This window comes from Oryx dammah, unplaced genomic scaffold (genome assembly GCF_014754425.2).
Source record: "Oryx dammah isolate SB20612 unplaced genomic scaffold, SCBI_Odam_1.1 HiC_scaffold_24, whole genome shotgun sequence".
Lineage (NCBI taxonomy): Eukaryota > Metazoa > Chordata > Mammalia > Artiodactyla > Bovidae > Oryx > Oryx dammah.
In genome coordinates, this window is record NW_024070208.1 from 36239364 (window position 1) to 36255817 (window position 16454).

At 40.1% G+C, this 16454-nt stretch overlaps 1 protein-coding gene across 4 annotated transcripts in view; it reads right to left on the bottom strand.

Annotated features, from left to right (window-relative positions):
- The window catches only part of MPHOSPH8 (M-phase phosphoprotein 8), a 44679-nt gene that overhangs the window by 15303 nt on the left and 12922 nt on the right, over nucleotides 1-16454 (bottom strand). For all 4 annotated transcript variants that reach the window (XM_040266837.1, XM_040266835.1, XM_040266836.1 and 1 more), the window contains exons 3-4: nucleotides 4041-4862; nucleotides 964-1063 (exon numbers count right to left, since the gene is read on the bottom strand). In XM_040266837.1, coding sequence (XP_040122771.1) covers nucleotides 964-1063; nucleotides 4041-4862 — 922 coding nt within the window. The remainder of the gene's footprint in view (nucleotides 1-963; nucleotides 1064-4040; nucleotides 4863-16454) is intronic.

Genomic DNA, 16454 nt, shown 5'->3' on the forward strand with positions numbered 1-16454 from the left:
CTCTCTGAAGAGAGGCTTAGAATTGCAGTATCACTATGAAGAGACACAGTCTCTACATCACTCACCTACACATAAGCCATCAAAGCTGTTCCTTCCCAGATTCCATCAACCCTGCCACTTTCTGCCAAGTCTGAACTGAGGCTTAGAGCCAAAACTCACTTTTAGTATTACCTCAGGTACACAGTTTGTGGGAGAACATTCTCAAGAAATCATCCATCTCTTAGAAATCACTGCTTCGAGTTGCTTCGAGTAGAGGTATCCTGGTTAACGCACAACATGGTGTGACCAGAGGAAAAGCAAGCATTATATGAATGCAGTGCTAACCAACACAAATTGAACCTTTTCTTGTTCAAAGAACTTGTTTTCCAAGTACTTTTTGGTGTGTGAACTGAAATATCCAGTTTTATTCAAACATTGTAATGGTGAATGTTTTATAAAGTACTTGTTCTAATACTAACATGTACTATAGATTCTTAATTGAGTTCTATCTTGATGTGATTAAAATGTATATTAATTGTATTTATACAAATGACACAGAGCTAAGCACAATAAATTGATTAAACAGAAGTTTATCTCGGCATCTACTTTAAGAGATACTTATTTACTTTTCTGTCAAAACTAATTTCCTGTCTCTTTAACGATTCCCACCAGAATCTAAAACTGTAAATTGACTATATTTCAATTAAAAAATTGAAGTTAAAAAAAAAATGAAGATAACATATTTCATCTCATATCCAACAGGAAAAAGAACAACGTGGTTAGATAGGGGAGGAGTTAGTTATACTAACAACAGACATTATGTAATAAACAGTAGGAACAACAGTAGCATAATATTCTCAAGTCCCCAGTAAACAAATTTTCTACTCAGTGACCTTGCAGGTTAGAAGAGAGTCTGTCTTCACAATGAACTAGACTCTTTGTCTGAAAGACCAACATAAACGACAAATGTCACTATTCACTCACTCTTTAATGCCTTGGGCTCTTTTCGGCCTTTTTCTTCCTTGTCCAAGTCTTGCCTTTTCTGGTATTTTTCTTTGGGTTCGTATTTTTTGGTCTCTCTCTCCTGAAAAAGACACATGTAAGACCCAAAACACAGACAGAGCTGATACTGATTCTGAAAACTGGGAAACAGGTTTCTGGCATTAGGACCCCCTTCTGTGAACTGTGCACAGGACCCCTGACGATGTCTTTGCTCATGTCAACTGCGTCCTTGGTCAAGTTTACCCCCAACCTCGACAATTCACAAAATATCACATTCAAAACCCAACACCAAGTTTCCTTGAAGAATTTTTTATTACTAATAATAAAATTCCAAAAAACTTCATCTACAGTCCTACTAACCAAACATAACTGTTTTTAATTCTCCACATTGTCCCTTGGATCTCTGTAATTTTACAGATAATTTTGTGTTTAAAATTTATTTTTATTTACATTGCATAGATATTTTCACTTGACTGTGTTCCTATGTATGTATGGTTTTCTTCACCGTAACATTTTGTAAATGTTTCTATTTTTGCTATGCTGACCTCATAATATTTCAGTGGATATTTAACAGTCCCCAACTATTGTATCTTCTTAACTTTTTCCCTCATGACTAGACAGGCTAGTATAGCATTAGTTTAATAACAGAACAGGACCCCCATGGGGCCTTCCCAGGGCAGATCCGCCCACTGCACACCCCATAACCTCTGCTGCAGCTAACCACTCTGGAGAACCTGGGTAACAGTGTCTGGTGCACACTTCCTGTATAGTTTTACAGATGTGAAATCCCCCACCAAAGGGAAGGTGTTAACTGCTTGATGACCATTAAGACATGGCCCTCCCAGGCCTAATGGAGTCTAAGGATCAATATTAACCCTGTGACACCACTGCTTAATCTCACCATCAATGAACCAGAGTTGTGCACAACTGATCACAGGTCCTGCCACCTCCTCCCCCCCCCCACCCACCCCTGGCCTTTAAAAATGCTATGCTGAAACCCTCTGGAGAGGTGGGGTTTTCAAGCAGGAGCCACACGCATTCTCTTTGCACTGGGGCCTTTCCCATAAAGGCTGACCTTTTCTTCGTCACAAGCTGGGGTGGGTACAGTGGCTTCACTGCACTCATGTGGGATCTTAGTTTCCAACCTGCACCCCCTGCAGTGGGAGACGGACATCTTAGCCACTGGACCACCAGGAGAGTCCACTGTGGCTCAGATGGTAAAGAATCAGCTTGCAATGCAGGAGACCAGGGTTCGATCCCTGTGTTGGGAAGATTCCCTGGAGAAGGAAATGGCAACCCACTCCAGTAATCTTGCCTGGAGAAGTCCATGGACATTGGAGCCTGGTAGGCTATAGTCCATGGGTCTCAAAGAGTCAGACACAACTGAGCAATTAACACACACACCAGGGAAGTTCCAGAAGTGGTATATTCTTAAAACAATATGGGGAAAATATAAGTAGGATGTGAAAAGCTAATAAACTGACAAAGCTCTAAGCTTTACTTCAATGCTACATCGTATCTGAATTCCTCTAAAAACCCTAACTTGTTCACAAATTAGCCCCCAATTTTCCAGCTGCAGTGAGTCCAAAAGAAAGTCTAGATTAGACTAAGAGAAAACTTGAGGCGCTTTCCAAAGTGGGATCGTCAGCATTTATAATTGCTTCCCACCAGTCAGACTAGCGGGAAGACCAGGGCAGAACCTGCCTGCCTGCAATGTAGGAGACCTGGGTTTGATCCCTGGGTTGGGAAGATCCCCTGGAAGAGGGTATGGCAACCCACTCCAGCATTCTTACCTGGAGAATCTCCATGGACAGAGGAGAATACCAGGCTATATACAACCCATGGGGTTGCATAGAGTAGGACATGACTGAGCGACTAAGCACAGCACAGACAGACTAGAAGGGGAACAGTCTCTTTGGCATTTTAACTATTTTAAGCTGGTTATTGATAAGTAACAGCAGGCAAGGAAAAAACTCTGAAAGTTAAGTCAGAGCCACCCTTTTGAGAGACATTTGCAACTCTGAGGGAAATCTCCTCTGGCTAGGACATCTAGGAGTTCTCAAGTGGCAGGCGAGGGCTCACCAGTCAGTGAGGTAACCTCGCCCTTGTTTACAGTGCTTCTCCTCCCAGGACTGGTTCCCCATCCTCAGCATCCTCTTTTGTCTTTGGCTGAGGGTGGTGTTTGAGGGGAGGGTTTCATCCATTTTGGAGAGTTACTCAGTTTTCCTAGGTCTCTTTCATGTGTATGTGTTAGTAAACTTTTAATTTTCCCCATGTTAATCTGTTTAATGTCAGTTCAATTCTAGAGCAGCCAGGCAACCTAGAATCTAGGAGGGAGAAGAAAATCTCCCGATAAAGTATTAACTCCCTAATGGTAGAACTTCTCTTATAGGCACACAACAGAGATACTACAGGATAGGCTTCAAATCCGAGAAATAAAGCAAACATTGCAATAAAACGAGTTATAATTTTTCTGTCTCCCAGTGCATATAAAAGTTATATTTATACTATAGAATTAAGTGTGCAACAGCATTATGTCTAAAATAGCCATACCTAACTTAATTTAAAAAAATATTGTATTGCTAAAAAATGCTGGCTGTTGCCTGAACCTTCAGCTTTTTGCAAAAACAAAATCAAAGATCACTGATCACAAACACTGTAAGAAGTACAGTAATAATGAAAAAGTTTAGGACTTCCCAGTGGTCCAATGGTTGAGACTCCAGGGGCATGGGTTCCATCCCTGGTCAGGGAAGTTCCACACAGGGTGGCCAAAGAGCAAAACAGAAGTTTGAAATATTGCAAGAATTACCAAAATGTGGCACGGAGACAGGAAGTGAGCAGATGCTACAGGAAGAGCGCCTCAGATACAGGGTTGCCACAAACCTTCAGTCTAATAAAAAACGCACTATCTGCTAAGTGAAAGGAAATGAGGATGGGCTGTGCTCCACTGTCTCCAAGTCTTTACTGAGAGCACCAGCCTGAGTGGAATGTCCCTGTATTCTGTCAGATGCAAACCTTCGTGGGATCCAACCACCCTCCACCAAGACCTGTGTACTCACCTCCCCCGGGGAGTCTGTGGGCCTGGACATCCTTGGCGGTGTCAGGGCAGAAGCAGGCACTGGCTTATCCAACTCTGTGCTGCTTTGGCCTTTGTCTTGATTCCTTTGTTTTTTCTGTGTAGTTTTCTTCTCTAAGAAGAGGTTCTTGTTTTCTAGCTTTTTGCTCTCTTTAAGCTCCTCTGTCCTTCTCGGTTTCTTTTTTTTTCTCCTTGCTTTGACCTCATCCTCATCAGCACTTACACTGCCATCCTGCTGTATATCAGAAGCAGGATCTAGACTGGCTTCTTGCTCAGCTTTATCTTTAGCACCTCTAAACTTCTGCTTCTCCTCTCTGTTGTCAACCTGGAAATCTTCACAGTCCTCTTCCTGAAGGGGAGAATCACTAAGTACACCCAGGTCAGAGTCCACCTGAGATTCAACACATTTCTCTTTTTTTGTTTTTCTAATTTCTTTGGAATCTTCTCTTATTTTAGTCTTTAAATCTCTTATTTCACCCTTTTTAACTTTCTTTAACTCCTTAGTTTCTTTTATATCATCTTTTTTGGGCTTTTTGGATTCCTTTAATTCTTCTTTGGCTTCCAAAATTCTTTTCTTTGTCCTTAAATCAAAACCCAAACTTTCAGAGGAGCTCTCCAGGTCTGGTTTGGGCTTGTCTTTCAGTTTCCCAGTCTTTGCTTTCTTCTTTTTCAGGTCGTCGGGGCTTTTCTCTTCCTTATGCCTTACTTTTTTCTTTTTCTTCTTTGGAGAAGTGTCTTCTTTAGTCTCACTCTGTTGATCACTATCAGAGTTTGCCTCAAATATGTCATTATTTAAGGACAGTCTCTATAAAGTATAAAAAAGATTTTAAAACTCAATAAGAACACAATAATTTAAAAGGTTTTGAATACTTGTACTAATGAAATCTGGTAGAATTTTTTTTCCTCCAGTTTCTCAACTTCTTAAAATTGTTTATGTAACTGAGGTTGTATAACTTACTTATATTGCTAACTTAAGAAATAGATCGGTGACAATAAGCATCAACTTAAGGAAACAGATAAACACAGAGGGACAGAAATTATCAGTGTTGCTGTAGGTCCTAACAGTCATACGTATGGGGGGTTATGTATAATTTCAACTTCAAAATTTCCAAAACACCAGTAAGTAATTTGTAAAGATTTATTTATTTGATGTCAAAATAACCCTTTAAGAACTAAGTATCTGTCTAGATATAAAACCCCTAGGCAAAGCATTTTCAGGTCCTATTTCCCCACATTCTCTTCTAAATGACTTGGGGAAGGAAAAGAGGGAGAATAAAGATAGGTGTATTTTTAAGTTTTCCCGGTGGTGCTTCAGCAAAGACCACCACCAAGTTTAATAAGGTAGTGGAAATGTGGTGGCACTGGCAAAACTTTTTGACTCTCCCTACAGCACCTCACAAAAAACAACTAGCGAAATAGGAGGGAGAGGGGTAAAGCACAGTCTTTAAAAGAATGACATGGCCCAAGGACAGGAAATAAATGGTTAGAACTAACCAGGTCTGACAAACCTAGACAGTGTATTAAAAAGCAGACACATCACTTTGCTGACAAAGTTCTGTATACTCAAAGCTACGGTTTTTCCAGCAGTCATGTACAAATGTGAGAGGTGGACCATAAAGAAGTCTGAGAGCTCAAAAATTGATACTTCTGAATTTTGGTGCTGGGGAAGACTCTTGAGAGTCCCTTGGACAGCAAGGAGATCAAACCAGTCAATCCTAAAGGAATCAACCCTGAATATCTATTGGAAGGACTGATGCTGAAGCTTTAATACTTTGGCCATCTGATGCAAAGAGCTGACTAATTGGAAAAGACACAAATGCTGGGAAAGACTGAGGGCAAGAGAAGGGAGCAGCAGAGGATGAGACAACGGTTGGATGGCATCACTGACTCAATGACATGAGTTTGAGCAAACTCTGGGAGATAGTGAAAGACAGGGAAGCCTGGTGTGCTACAGTTCATGGGGCCGAAAGAGTTGGACATGAGTTAAGTGACCGAACAATGAACAACCAGGTCCAAGATGATGAAGAAGACTTTTACTAGACCTTGAGCCTCAGTGTACTCTCACTGTAACACATTAGCACACTAAGTGACACACCCAGAGGCACCATGACAGTTCCAAGAAAATGAAAGTGTTAGTGGGTCTGTCATGTCTGACTCTTTACGACCCCATGGACTGTAGTCTGCCAGGCTCCTCCTCCGTCCATGGAATTTTCCAGGCAAGAATACTGGAGTGGGTAGCCATTTCCTTCTCCAGGGGATCTTCCTCACCCAGAGACTGAAGGTGAGCCACCCGGGAAGTGTTGACAGTTCCAAGGTCGAGCATAAAAGGTCAAGAAGTAGGCCAATTTCTGGAAATCCCCACCCCTTCCCCAAAACAGCTGGAATACTCCTCCCACTTATTAGTCTATAAAAACTTACTCACCTATAAAAAAATATAGGTGAATATAAAAAATTACTCACCTATAAAAGCTGACAATCTCTTAGCTTGGGGCTGCTCTTGCCTTCTGAGATGGCCCTCACTCTGTGGACTGTTTCTAAGTGAACTCACTTCTTACCTATCACTTTGTCTCTCACTGAATTCTTTCTGTGACATCAAGTACTTGAGCTTCTTTAAGTCCAGGTATGATCAGGGATTTAAAAGACAGTGGGTTCAAGTCCCAACCTGAGGTACACAGTTTCACCAGGACAGCAAAACAACCCCGCCCCCCACCCCATGCCACAGACAACATCTACAACAAAATTAAGTGTCCAAGTGTTTCAATGAATCCCAGAATATAAGCTGGTAGGAACAAACACTGCAGGCGGTAAAGAATCCTCCTGCAACGTGGGAGACCTGGGTTCGATCCCTGGGTTGGGAAGATCCCCTGGAGATGGGAAAGGCTACCCACTCCAGTATTCTGGCCTGGAGAATTCCATGAACTGTATAGTCCATGACTGAGTGACTCTCACTTTAATTTTCACTTCAGGAACAAACTAGTAATAGCAGTAAGAACCCTGTGGTACAAATATCCACACAAGAGCAAGCAAAGGTAGCAAGGAGAATGGAAGAAATCACTCAAAAGTCTAGTGGGGTCACCGGGAGGGGAGCTGCTGAAAGGGCAGGAGCTCTGGGCACTGGACCGTGAAGGGATGGCCCAGGTTGAGCATTCTCTAGAGTAACCAGCCGACGCTCCCTGCCAGGTGTACTGGAAAAGGCCTCACCATGAGAAACTGCTGAGATCAGATTCCAAACAAAGAAGGTGAAAGAAAACAGAAGATTCAGATATAAGTGATAGTGGTGGCAGGCTACAGCCTATAGGGTCGCAAAAGAGTCGAACATGACTTAGTGACTAATCAGCAACAATGGTGGTTGTGAAAGGGTGAAACTAGAGCCCCAAAAGTCCCCTCATAAAGTCTGAGGTTATACTGTCTAATTCTTCATAAAATAAATAAAGTTTGCTCAGCAGTCATGAAGCTAAAAAATACTATCTTGTTCTCCTTTGCCTCCTAAAATTTCAAAAAAGTAATTCATATAAATATAAGCAGTATAAATTGATTAGAGCATTTTATTAAATTGTTATGAGAGAAAGCAGACAAAGGAACAGAGTAATTAACCTAAAAAGAACAACAGGATGGAAGAGAGACACACCTACTGTTAGAAAGAAACAACAGGCCCCAAACGCGGTCACTGATCCTAAGCCCACCAAGACAAATATCTAATCACACTCAGAATTATAAACCAGCAGTCTAGAGTTTCCTGATCAGCACTAGTGAAGGGTACTACTTGCCCTAATAGGACCCCCAGCCTCTCCATGAGGGAAGGTGATCTGGTCTGTAACAGTCTCACAGTCTTTATTTTCTTGGGCTCCAAAATCACTGCAGATGGTGACTGAAGTCACGAAATTAAAAGATGCTTGTTCCTTGGAAGAAAAGCTGTGACAAACCTAGACAGGATATGAAAAAGCAGAGACATTACTTTTCCGACAAAGGTCCATCTAGACAAAGCTATGGTTTTCCCAGTAGTCATGTATGGATTTGAGAGTTGGGCCATAAAGAAAGCTGAGTGCCAAAGAATTGATGCATTTGAACTGTGGTGCTGGAGAAGATTCTTGAGAGCCCCTTGGACTGCAAGATCAAACCAGTCAATCCTAAAGGAAATCAAACTTTATATTCATTGGAAGGACTGATGCTGAAACTGAAGCTTCAATACTTCAGCCACCTGATGCGAAGAACTAACTCACTGGAAAAGACCCTGGTGTTGGGAAAGACTGAAGGCAAGTGAAGGGAACAACAGAGGATGAGATGGTTGGATGGCATCACTGACTCAATGGACAGGAGTTTCAGCAAGCTCCGGGAGTTGGTGATGGACAGGGAAGCCTGGAGTGCTGCAGTCCATGGGGTTGCAAAGAGTCAGACAGGACTGAGTGACTGAACTGAATCGTCTCCATCTGCCAATTACAACCTTTCCTTTCATGAGCTCCTGGGAGCATCTTTCTGTTTGTTAGATAGATGCTGTCTGATTTATGAACTGGATAAAGCCAATTAGAGCTTCAAATTTACTCAGTTGAATTTTGGTTTATATAAAACTGAAAATAAAAAAATTTGAGGCATCAGGTAAAAAGACCAAGTGATTCATATGAGAAAGAAACTCAGATTTGTCATTAGAGATCCGTATTTCAAACTGGGTGTGGAGGGAAAGGGAAGGATGCGAGAAAACAGGTACTAATCAACAACATCAAATAACCTATTATCAAATTGACAACCACAGAAAAGAAAAAAAAAATTCATCCAAGTAACTTTTGAACAATCAACACCAGAACTGAATTACACTGTAAGAACAAAAACTGTAAATAAACTTGGAATTTCACAGTAGAATGGGCATAGTAAATCTGAAACTAATTTCTAATTATTGCAGGGCTCAGTAAATGACTACATATAATATTGATGAACACCAGAGTTCTCATGGAAGAAAAGGGAGACAGAACTAAAGACACTAAGAACGAAAGGAAGACACAGTGGTGACGGACTGAAATTAGACATCAGTATGAACTTGACTTAAAACTAACATGTACTTTCCCCTTTATCTCTGTCTAAAGGGCCCAGAAATAATTATATCCCAGTAGCAATAACGGCATCTTGCTTTCTAAATTCTATTTTGCCCTAAAAAGAATCAAGATTCCCTGAATAAAAGTTGGTGCCAGGGCTGGAGCAGGAGGGTACATGGGGACACTTTGTCCAGGGAGCAAAGACACGCCCAGACAGACAGGGAAACCACAGGAGGACGCAGGAGCTCACTCAGAGGGCCTCCCGCAGCCCAGCGGTGGGCCTGCTTTAACAGCAGCAATCAAGTAACAAGACTCCAAGAGTGTGTACCGCTACTTAAAAAATTTAAGGGGGAGGGAGGAGCTGCTCTTTATAGGACACAAACTAAATAGCTCAGAAAAACAGAAAAGTTGTTATTTGCAACCACCACAGTAATAACCAATTAAAGCAAAATTATTCAAAATTATCTTAAAATCATGGGTGAGAGGTTGTTGAAGAAGTGATTCTCACAGTCCAAAAGGTTACTTATTAGGTTACTTACTATTTTACAGGGGAAAAGGTACCTTTAAAAGGGAAGAAAAAATGATAGACCTCACTTTATCATATAATTATAATTTAACACCAGCAATGAGATAACTGACGCAGGACTCATCTATCGATGTCATGTACCTTACCAATAGAATACATGTGCCCAAATGTCTATGCTTAATCTACAAATCATCTAATTTCAATTTTAAAAATACTATTTGTGATTTAACATTAATTAGCATCCATCTAATTCCAATATGAAGAAGCTTCCATAAAACTACTGGCCTGGATTCTGAAAAGGAGGGGGGCTCTGGAGGGTCTTAGACGAGAGGAAACCGAGACAGGACAGAGCTTGGTGACGGACCCCCCAGGAAACCCACACTGTGGTCAGACACCGGCCGCACCTGTGATAGGAGCACTGCTGCCGCGATGCTGCTGCTGTGTCACGCGTCCTGACACAGAAGAGGGTCTCTGCTGCGTCGAACACACACTCAGAAACCAAAGGCAAAGCCTGCAACTCAATCAAGGCTCACTGAAAAAGCTACCCCTCTGCTTTAAGCAAGTTCTGTAGGACACTTGTCTACAGAACTACTTGCCTGTGGGAGACCATCTCAAATTTCCCTCAATCCTGAAGAGTTGACAACTGACTTCCACCTTCTTGAAACAGTGGTGATGCCTCATTTCCAAACAGAATACACTGTTTTTACTTAAATTTTCTGCATTGATAAAGGGGGCACAGTAAGAATTGTTATGTCTTCTTGGAGAATTGAAACCTTCCTCATTATGTAATGTCTCTTAATCAACTGTGATTTTTTTAAGTGACTCCTTTTTAGTCAGTCTTTCCGAAGCATTTGATGAAGTTTTCCTTGAAAAAAAGAAAAAGAAAAAAAGGGGGAGAAAGCAGGGTGGTGGTGGGGGGCAAAGAGAAAGAACAGACAAAGCTTGCTAGACAAAGCTGACTAACTGCTTCAAAAAGATTTTAAATGAATTCTAAAACTGAATTTTTTTCTCCCCAAATACAGTCAATCTTATAGTCAGATTATCAGTTGAAACAGAGTTAATAAGAAAAAGTATCCCCCACACACCACCAACTCCCCAATCTACATTTCTAGCCAAAATCTTCCTCTTCAACTCAGACCAGACCCATGTTTCCAATGGGAGACTGGCCATCTTCACTTGGACAAGCAAGTAACTAAAATCTCATGTGTTCAAAACTGGAGCTGTTCCCTAAATAACACCATGATTTATCTAGGTTCCCAATCCAGTAATTCGAATTGTCTCTTGAGTCTGCTCTTCCCTCAGCCACTGACCGTCGTGCATCAATTCTGCAGCCTCACCACCTCAACTCAGCTCCTCCCACCTCCCCTTCCAGAGTCAGTCAGGAGCACAGTGTCTCAGAATCATTTTCCCAGTAATGTAAGTAGTAAAGGCAAAGGAATGTCAGAATTAGAAAATCACAAGCTGTAATAATGATTCCTGGCAATGACCACCCGTGGCTCCTAAAACCTACACATGAAATGTGAGGACTTGTCACGTGGATCAGACTGAAACAACTCATCTCAGAGATTCTGTTAACCTCACGGGAGAGGAGTCAACTAGACAAGATGGGCATTCTGACATGTTACAGCAAGGCTCACGACCATCTGTGCAAAATATCAATAAAAAAGCCAATGAACTCCCATGCAATCCTGCTTCTCCATTACAAAAACATGGAGGGACAGAGGAACACGTTAAAAGACACCATGTGCTCAAAACCTAGAATACAGGAAACTCTACACAAAAATAATCTGGTCTCTTCATCAAACAGACATGATGGGGAAAAATGGGGGAAGGTTACAGGAAGAAGCTGTTATAGATTAAGAGAGATGCATAGATTATCAAGGATATGTAACATCCAGACCTTTTTCAAATCCCAATTCAGTCAAGTCAACAAAGACATGCTTTGTTTGAGACAACTGAGAGAAACTGAATACATTATTAGATATTAGAGAGTATTAAGAAAAAAGTGTAACTTCACAGTGTGAAATTATCTGCTACTACTATTGCTAAGTCACTTCAGTGGTGTCCGACTCTATGTGACCCCATAGACGGCAGCCCACCAAGCTCCCCCGTCCCTGGGATTCTCCAGGCAAGAACACTGGAGTGGGTTGCCATTTCCTTCTCCAATGCATTAAAGTGAAAAGTGAAAGTGAAGTCGCTCAGTCGTGTCCGACTCTTAGCGACCCCTTGGGACTACAGCCCACCAGGCTCCTCCCTCCGTCCATGGGATTTTCCAGGCAAGAGTACTGGAGTGGGGTGCCACTGCCTTCTCCACTGATTTCAAATGAATCGCTGGGTTAGCTGCACTAGGGTGATCCAGCCCTGGAATACCTGGCCAGATTCAATGAAGTCAGGATAATAAAATTAGTTACCAACTGATACACAGGTATTAGATGATAGAAAGGAATTAGTGTTAACTTTTAAAATAATTAAAAAGTGAATAAAATTAAAACCACACATATCACAAACCTGAGCACTTTCAGTACACTAGTAATCTGTCTTTTTACTTACTTGAATAGTTTCACACACAACAAGCATATTATTTATTATATAAACTAGGGAAAATCTGAAAATGAAGGGGGGCTCTGATCATGATTACAGTAAGTCAACAGGCATATGCTGGGGCTGACTGAAGCAGGTCAGGGTCAGTCACCCTCCTCCACTAGGTCAACACCCTGTGGACAAGGTGTGATGACAAAATCACTGCACAGAATACACCCCCCTCGGGGTCACTCCCTCTACCTAATCATCTCTGGGAAGCATGAACTCTTCAGCAGTGCAACCACTGCTCAAATAACTTTTGGAAGTGCATTTTTGCACTGTAAGAACCATCATCATGCATTTTTTTTGCACACAAAAAGGAGGCGTCATTAGAAATCATTTTCTTGCATGACATTCACATTTTTATGAAGACAATTCCAAAACAGTAAGTTTAAAAACATTTTGGTTCATGGCACTACTGGAATAAATGTTTACTTCACAAAATCTACACTTTTAAAAATAAAGCTTATTTGAGTGTGCAAATTCTCATTCGTTTTATATTAAAAGAGTACATATATTACTTTATAGCCGGTATTTCAAGAAGCTAAAAAAAACAACTATCCTCAGAAAAATTTTAAAACAAAGGCAAAACTATCTCTTAGCTGAGGAGTAGGGACACAGGTTAATTATTAAAAAACACAGCTGTTTGCTGGCTAGAATATGTACTAATAAAAAATTATTTTAAAAGAAAGGCAGAAGACAAGGATATGGAACTATTCTTAAAAGTAAGATCACACATGGACATCTTGATCCTCAAGAACAAAAGATAGATATGATCTATTCTCATAAAACTATGACTATTTAAGAGTCTGGCCCATATAAGACACTTGATATTTACTAAAACAAAACAAAACATGCTATCCCTAAAAAAGAAAACCAGGAAGGTAAAAGCAGTAAAATGCTGCTGTGATGGTCCAGCAGAGGTTATTCTTTGTCATGTAACATCCATCATCAGAGCTCTCAAGGAAACCAGCCAGTGCCTAGCTGTGGATTTTTAGCTGACTAAAAATGAAGGTCTAGACTGTATCACACAAATCAATGTTAAATAGCACTTCATCACTTTTTAAAAAAATTTCAAACTACCCGATGGTCAGCAAAAAGATAAAGGTATCCAAATGCTAAAAAAAGTATTTTAATGAACAAATACCATTTCTGCATGATGTATACTTTCTGGTGAATAGAATCAACCATCACTTTTTGGTAGAAACCATTTCTATTTCTGTGATGCTGACTGAGTCCTGAACAAGCAGGGCTCCCAGAATTGGTAACACTTCTCCATAAGACAAAGATTTTGGAGATAGGCAAATATTGTATTTTACAAGTGGCACATGTATTTTACAAGAGACAGCTCTTGCATGACCAGTGATGATGAGGTGAATGAAGCCATTTTCTCCTACTCTCTCCTCCTACACTTAGAGTGAAAGAATCACAAGAACTTATGAACAGCAAAACTATTTTGCTAAAGTGGGAAAAGGTTAATGAGTAACTACTCATTTTTGCCATAGGCTTGTCTACCGACACCATTCAATAATTAGGTTAAAAGTCATAGCAATATAAATACTGGGATACTGTATAAATATGGGCTTCCCTAGTGGCTCAGACAGTAAAGAATCTGCCCATAATCTGGGACCTGTGTTCGATCCCTGGGTCCAGAAGATCCCCTGGAGATGGGAATGGCTACCCACTCCAGTATTCTTGCTTCAGAATCCCATGGACAGAGGAGCCTGGAGGGCTACAGTCCATGAGGTCGCAAAGAGTCAGACACAACCGAGTGACTAACATGTTCATTTTCACATACTGTTATATTTAAAATGGGTAACCAACAAGGTCCTACTCTACACCCCAGGGGACCTCTGCTCAATGTTAATATGGCAGCCTGGATAGGAGGGGAGTTTGGGGGAGAATGGATACATGTATATGCATGGCTGAGTTGCTCTGCTATGCACCTGAAACAATCACAATGTTGTTAATCGGCTATACCCCAATATAAAAAAAAAAAAGAACAGAGGTTTCAGTCTTATAAAGATTCAAAATGTTATTAGTGCCTGGGATTTTCAGTTATTTATAAAATAGTAAGGACAACTTAGAAAAAGACACTTTCTAGTGGAAAAGTATCTCCATAAAATTAGGACAAGGATTTTTAAGCTTAAGAAGAAGCCTCAAACCCAGCAGTCTATCAGGAGTCGTTCTCATCCAGACTCCTGTGCAAGCTGGACTGAAGCAGAGCCCTGGTGACGTGATGGGACAACAAAGCCAGTGTTCTATGAGTCAAGACTTTCTGAGAAAAGTTTTAGCAAACTTATCTCACTAATCAGAGAGTAAAGTTAAAGATAAATTTAAGAAAACTCAATCAAAATGTCTAAATTTTGAGAGCAATATGAACCGATCACCTTGTACGATGGGTGCATTTGTGTCTATAAGCATTTTTAGTGAAAGAAATAGGGAAGGAGGGAGTAGGCACCCATTCTAGAAAAGTGAAGTATGATTATAGCAAAACACTTAAGGAAAAAAGGCTCTAATCTGAACTCATAAAGGATTTCCTTTATAAAAATTTAAAAAGTACTAAAGAATTTCCTTAGTAATTTAAAAACTATTTATTAAAGACCCTGCCACTACAGCATACATTTAAAAAAACTGGTAATTCCACGCTTCTAAATCAATTTCAAACTACAGCCTAAACCAAAAGAAAGCCTACCATAGTGCCTGACTCTATCAGTACTAACTGGTGAACTGAGCCTAGTTACTTAGCTCATTTGAGTCAGTTTTCTCAGTCTAATCCATAAAAGTGCTGGCCGGGTATCTCGTATATACAGAGTATAAGCACTAGCCAGGCAGAGGTGCCTCTATCACTACAATTATTATCAAAAACCATTACACACAGTCAAGTCCTAATATTGCTTTTACCATTTAAAAGATACTAAGTAGGTAATAAAATTCAAACTGTAGGGAAAAAAGGGATCAATATTCAGTCCTTAAAATAAAAACTTCAATAAGAAATTTTGTTGTGAGTGATTTTCACTGTATATTAATAGTTCTAAATTCAAGAACATCTGTCAGTATAAAAAATGAAAATTATTTCTAATAAAAAAGAAAACTAAAAGCAAAAAGAAAAATTGCACAAGAGTGGGGTTGATTTATAAATAAAAGCTATAAATGAAACTTAAAGTAAAACAGGAAATTCTCAGAAGATTCATAAATAAAGCCAATTCAATAATGTGTGGAATACAAGAATCAAAGATAAAACAACGGATAAAACAACGGATAAACCCCTAGAAGGAAACCCTTGCCAAATTTGTGCATTAATTTTAACCTTATCCCACTTTCAACCACCATCAAGTCTTTTTCCAAACTGCTGCTGAAGGAAGTTTAATAACTCATCTGAGTTCCTTTGAATCCGTTATCCTTCCTTAGCATCAACAAGAGCTCCTAAAAAACAATAAAGTGGCTAAAAACTGAAGTGGATGTAATCAGACTTGTGAATAATTTGAAACAGATTAAAGGTATAGCTTTTAAGTTATAGATTAAAAACTATAGCTTTATAAAGTGATCTAAGAATTGTTTTAATTAGCAGAAAAGTCAGACTTAGAAATATGTTACTAAAGCTGATTAGTTTTACTAATCACTATTTCACACCAAATATCTGTAAAAAGAAGAGAAGCAAAAAGCAAAGGAGAAAAGGAAAGATACACCCATTTGAATTCAGAGTTCCAAAGAATAGCAAGTAGAGATAAGAATGCCTTCTTCAGTGTTCAGTGCAAAGGAAAACAACAGAATGGGAAAGACTAGCGATCTCTTCACGAAAATTAGAGATACCAAGGGAATATTTCATGCAAAGATGGGCTCAATAAAGGACAGAAATGGTATGGATCTAACAGAAGCAGAAGATAGTAAGAGGAGGTAGCAAGAATACACAGAAGAACTGTACAAAAAAGATCTTCATGACCCAGATAATCACAATGGTGTGTAATCACTCATCTAGAGCCAGACATCCTGGAATGTGAAGTCAAGTGGGCCTTAGAAAGCATCATTATGAACAAGACTAGAGGAGGTGATGGAATTCCAGTTGAGCTATTTCAAATCCTAAAAGACAATGCTGTGAAAGTACTTCACTCAATATGCCAGCAAATTTGGAAAACTCAGCAGTGACCACGGGACTGGAAAAGGTCAGTTTTCATTTCAACTCCTAGGAAAGACAATGCCAAAGAATGCTCAAACTACCACACAATTGCACTCATCTCATATGCTAGTAAAGTAATGCTCAAAATTC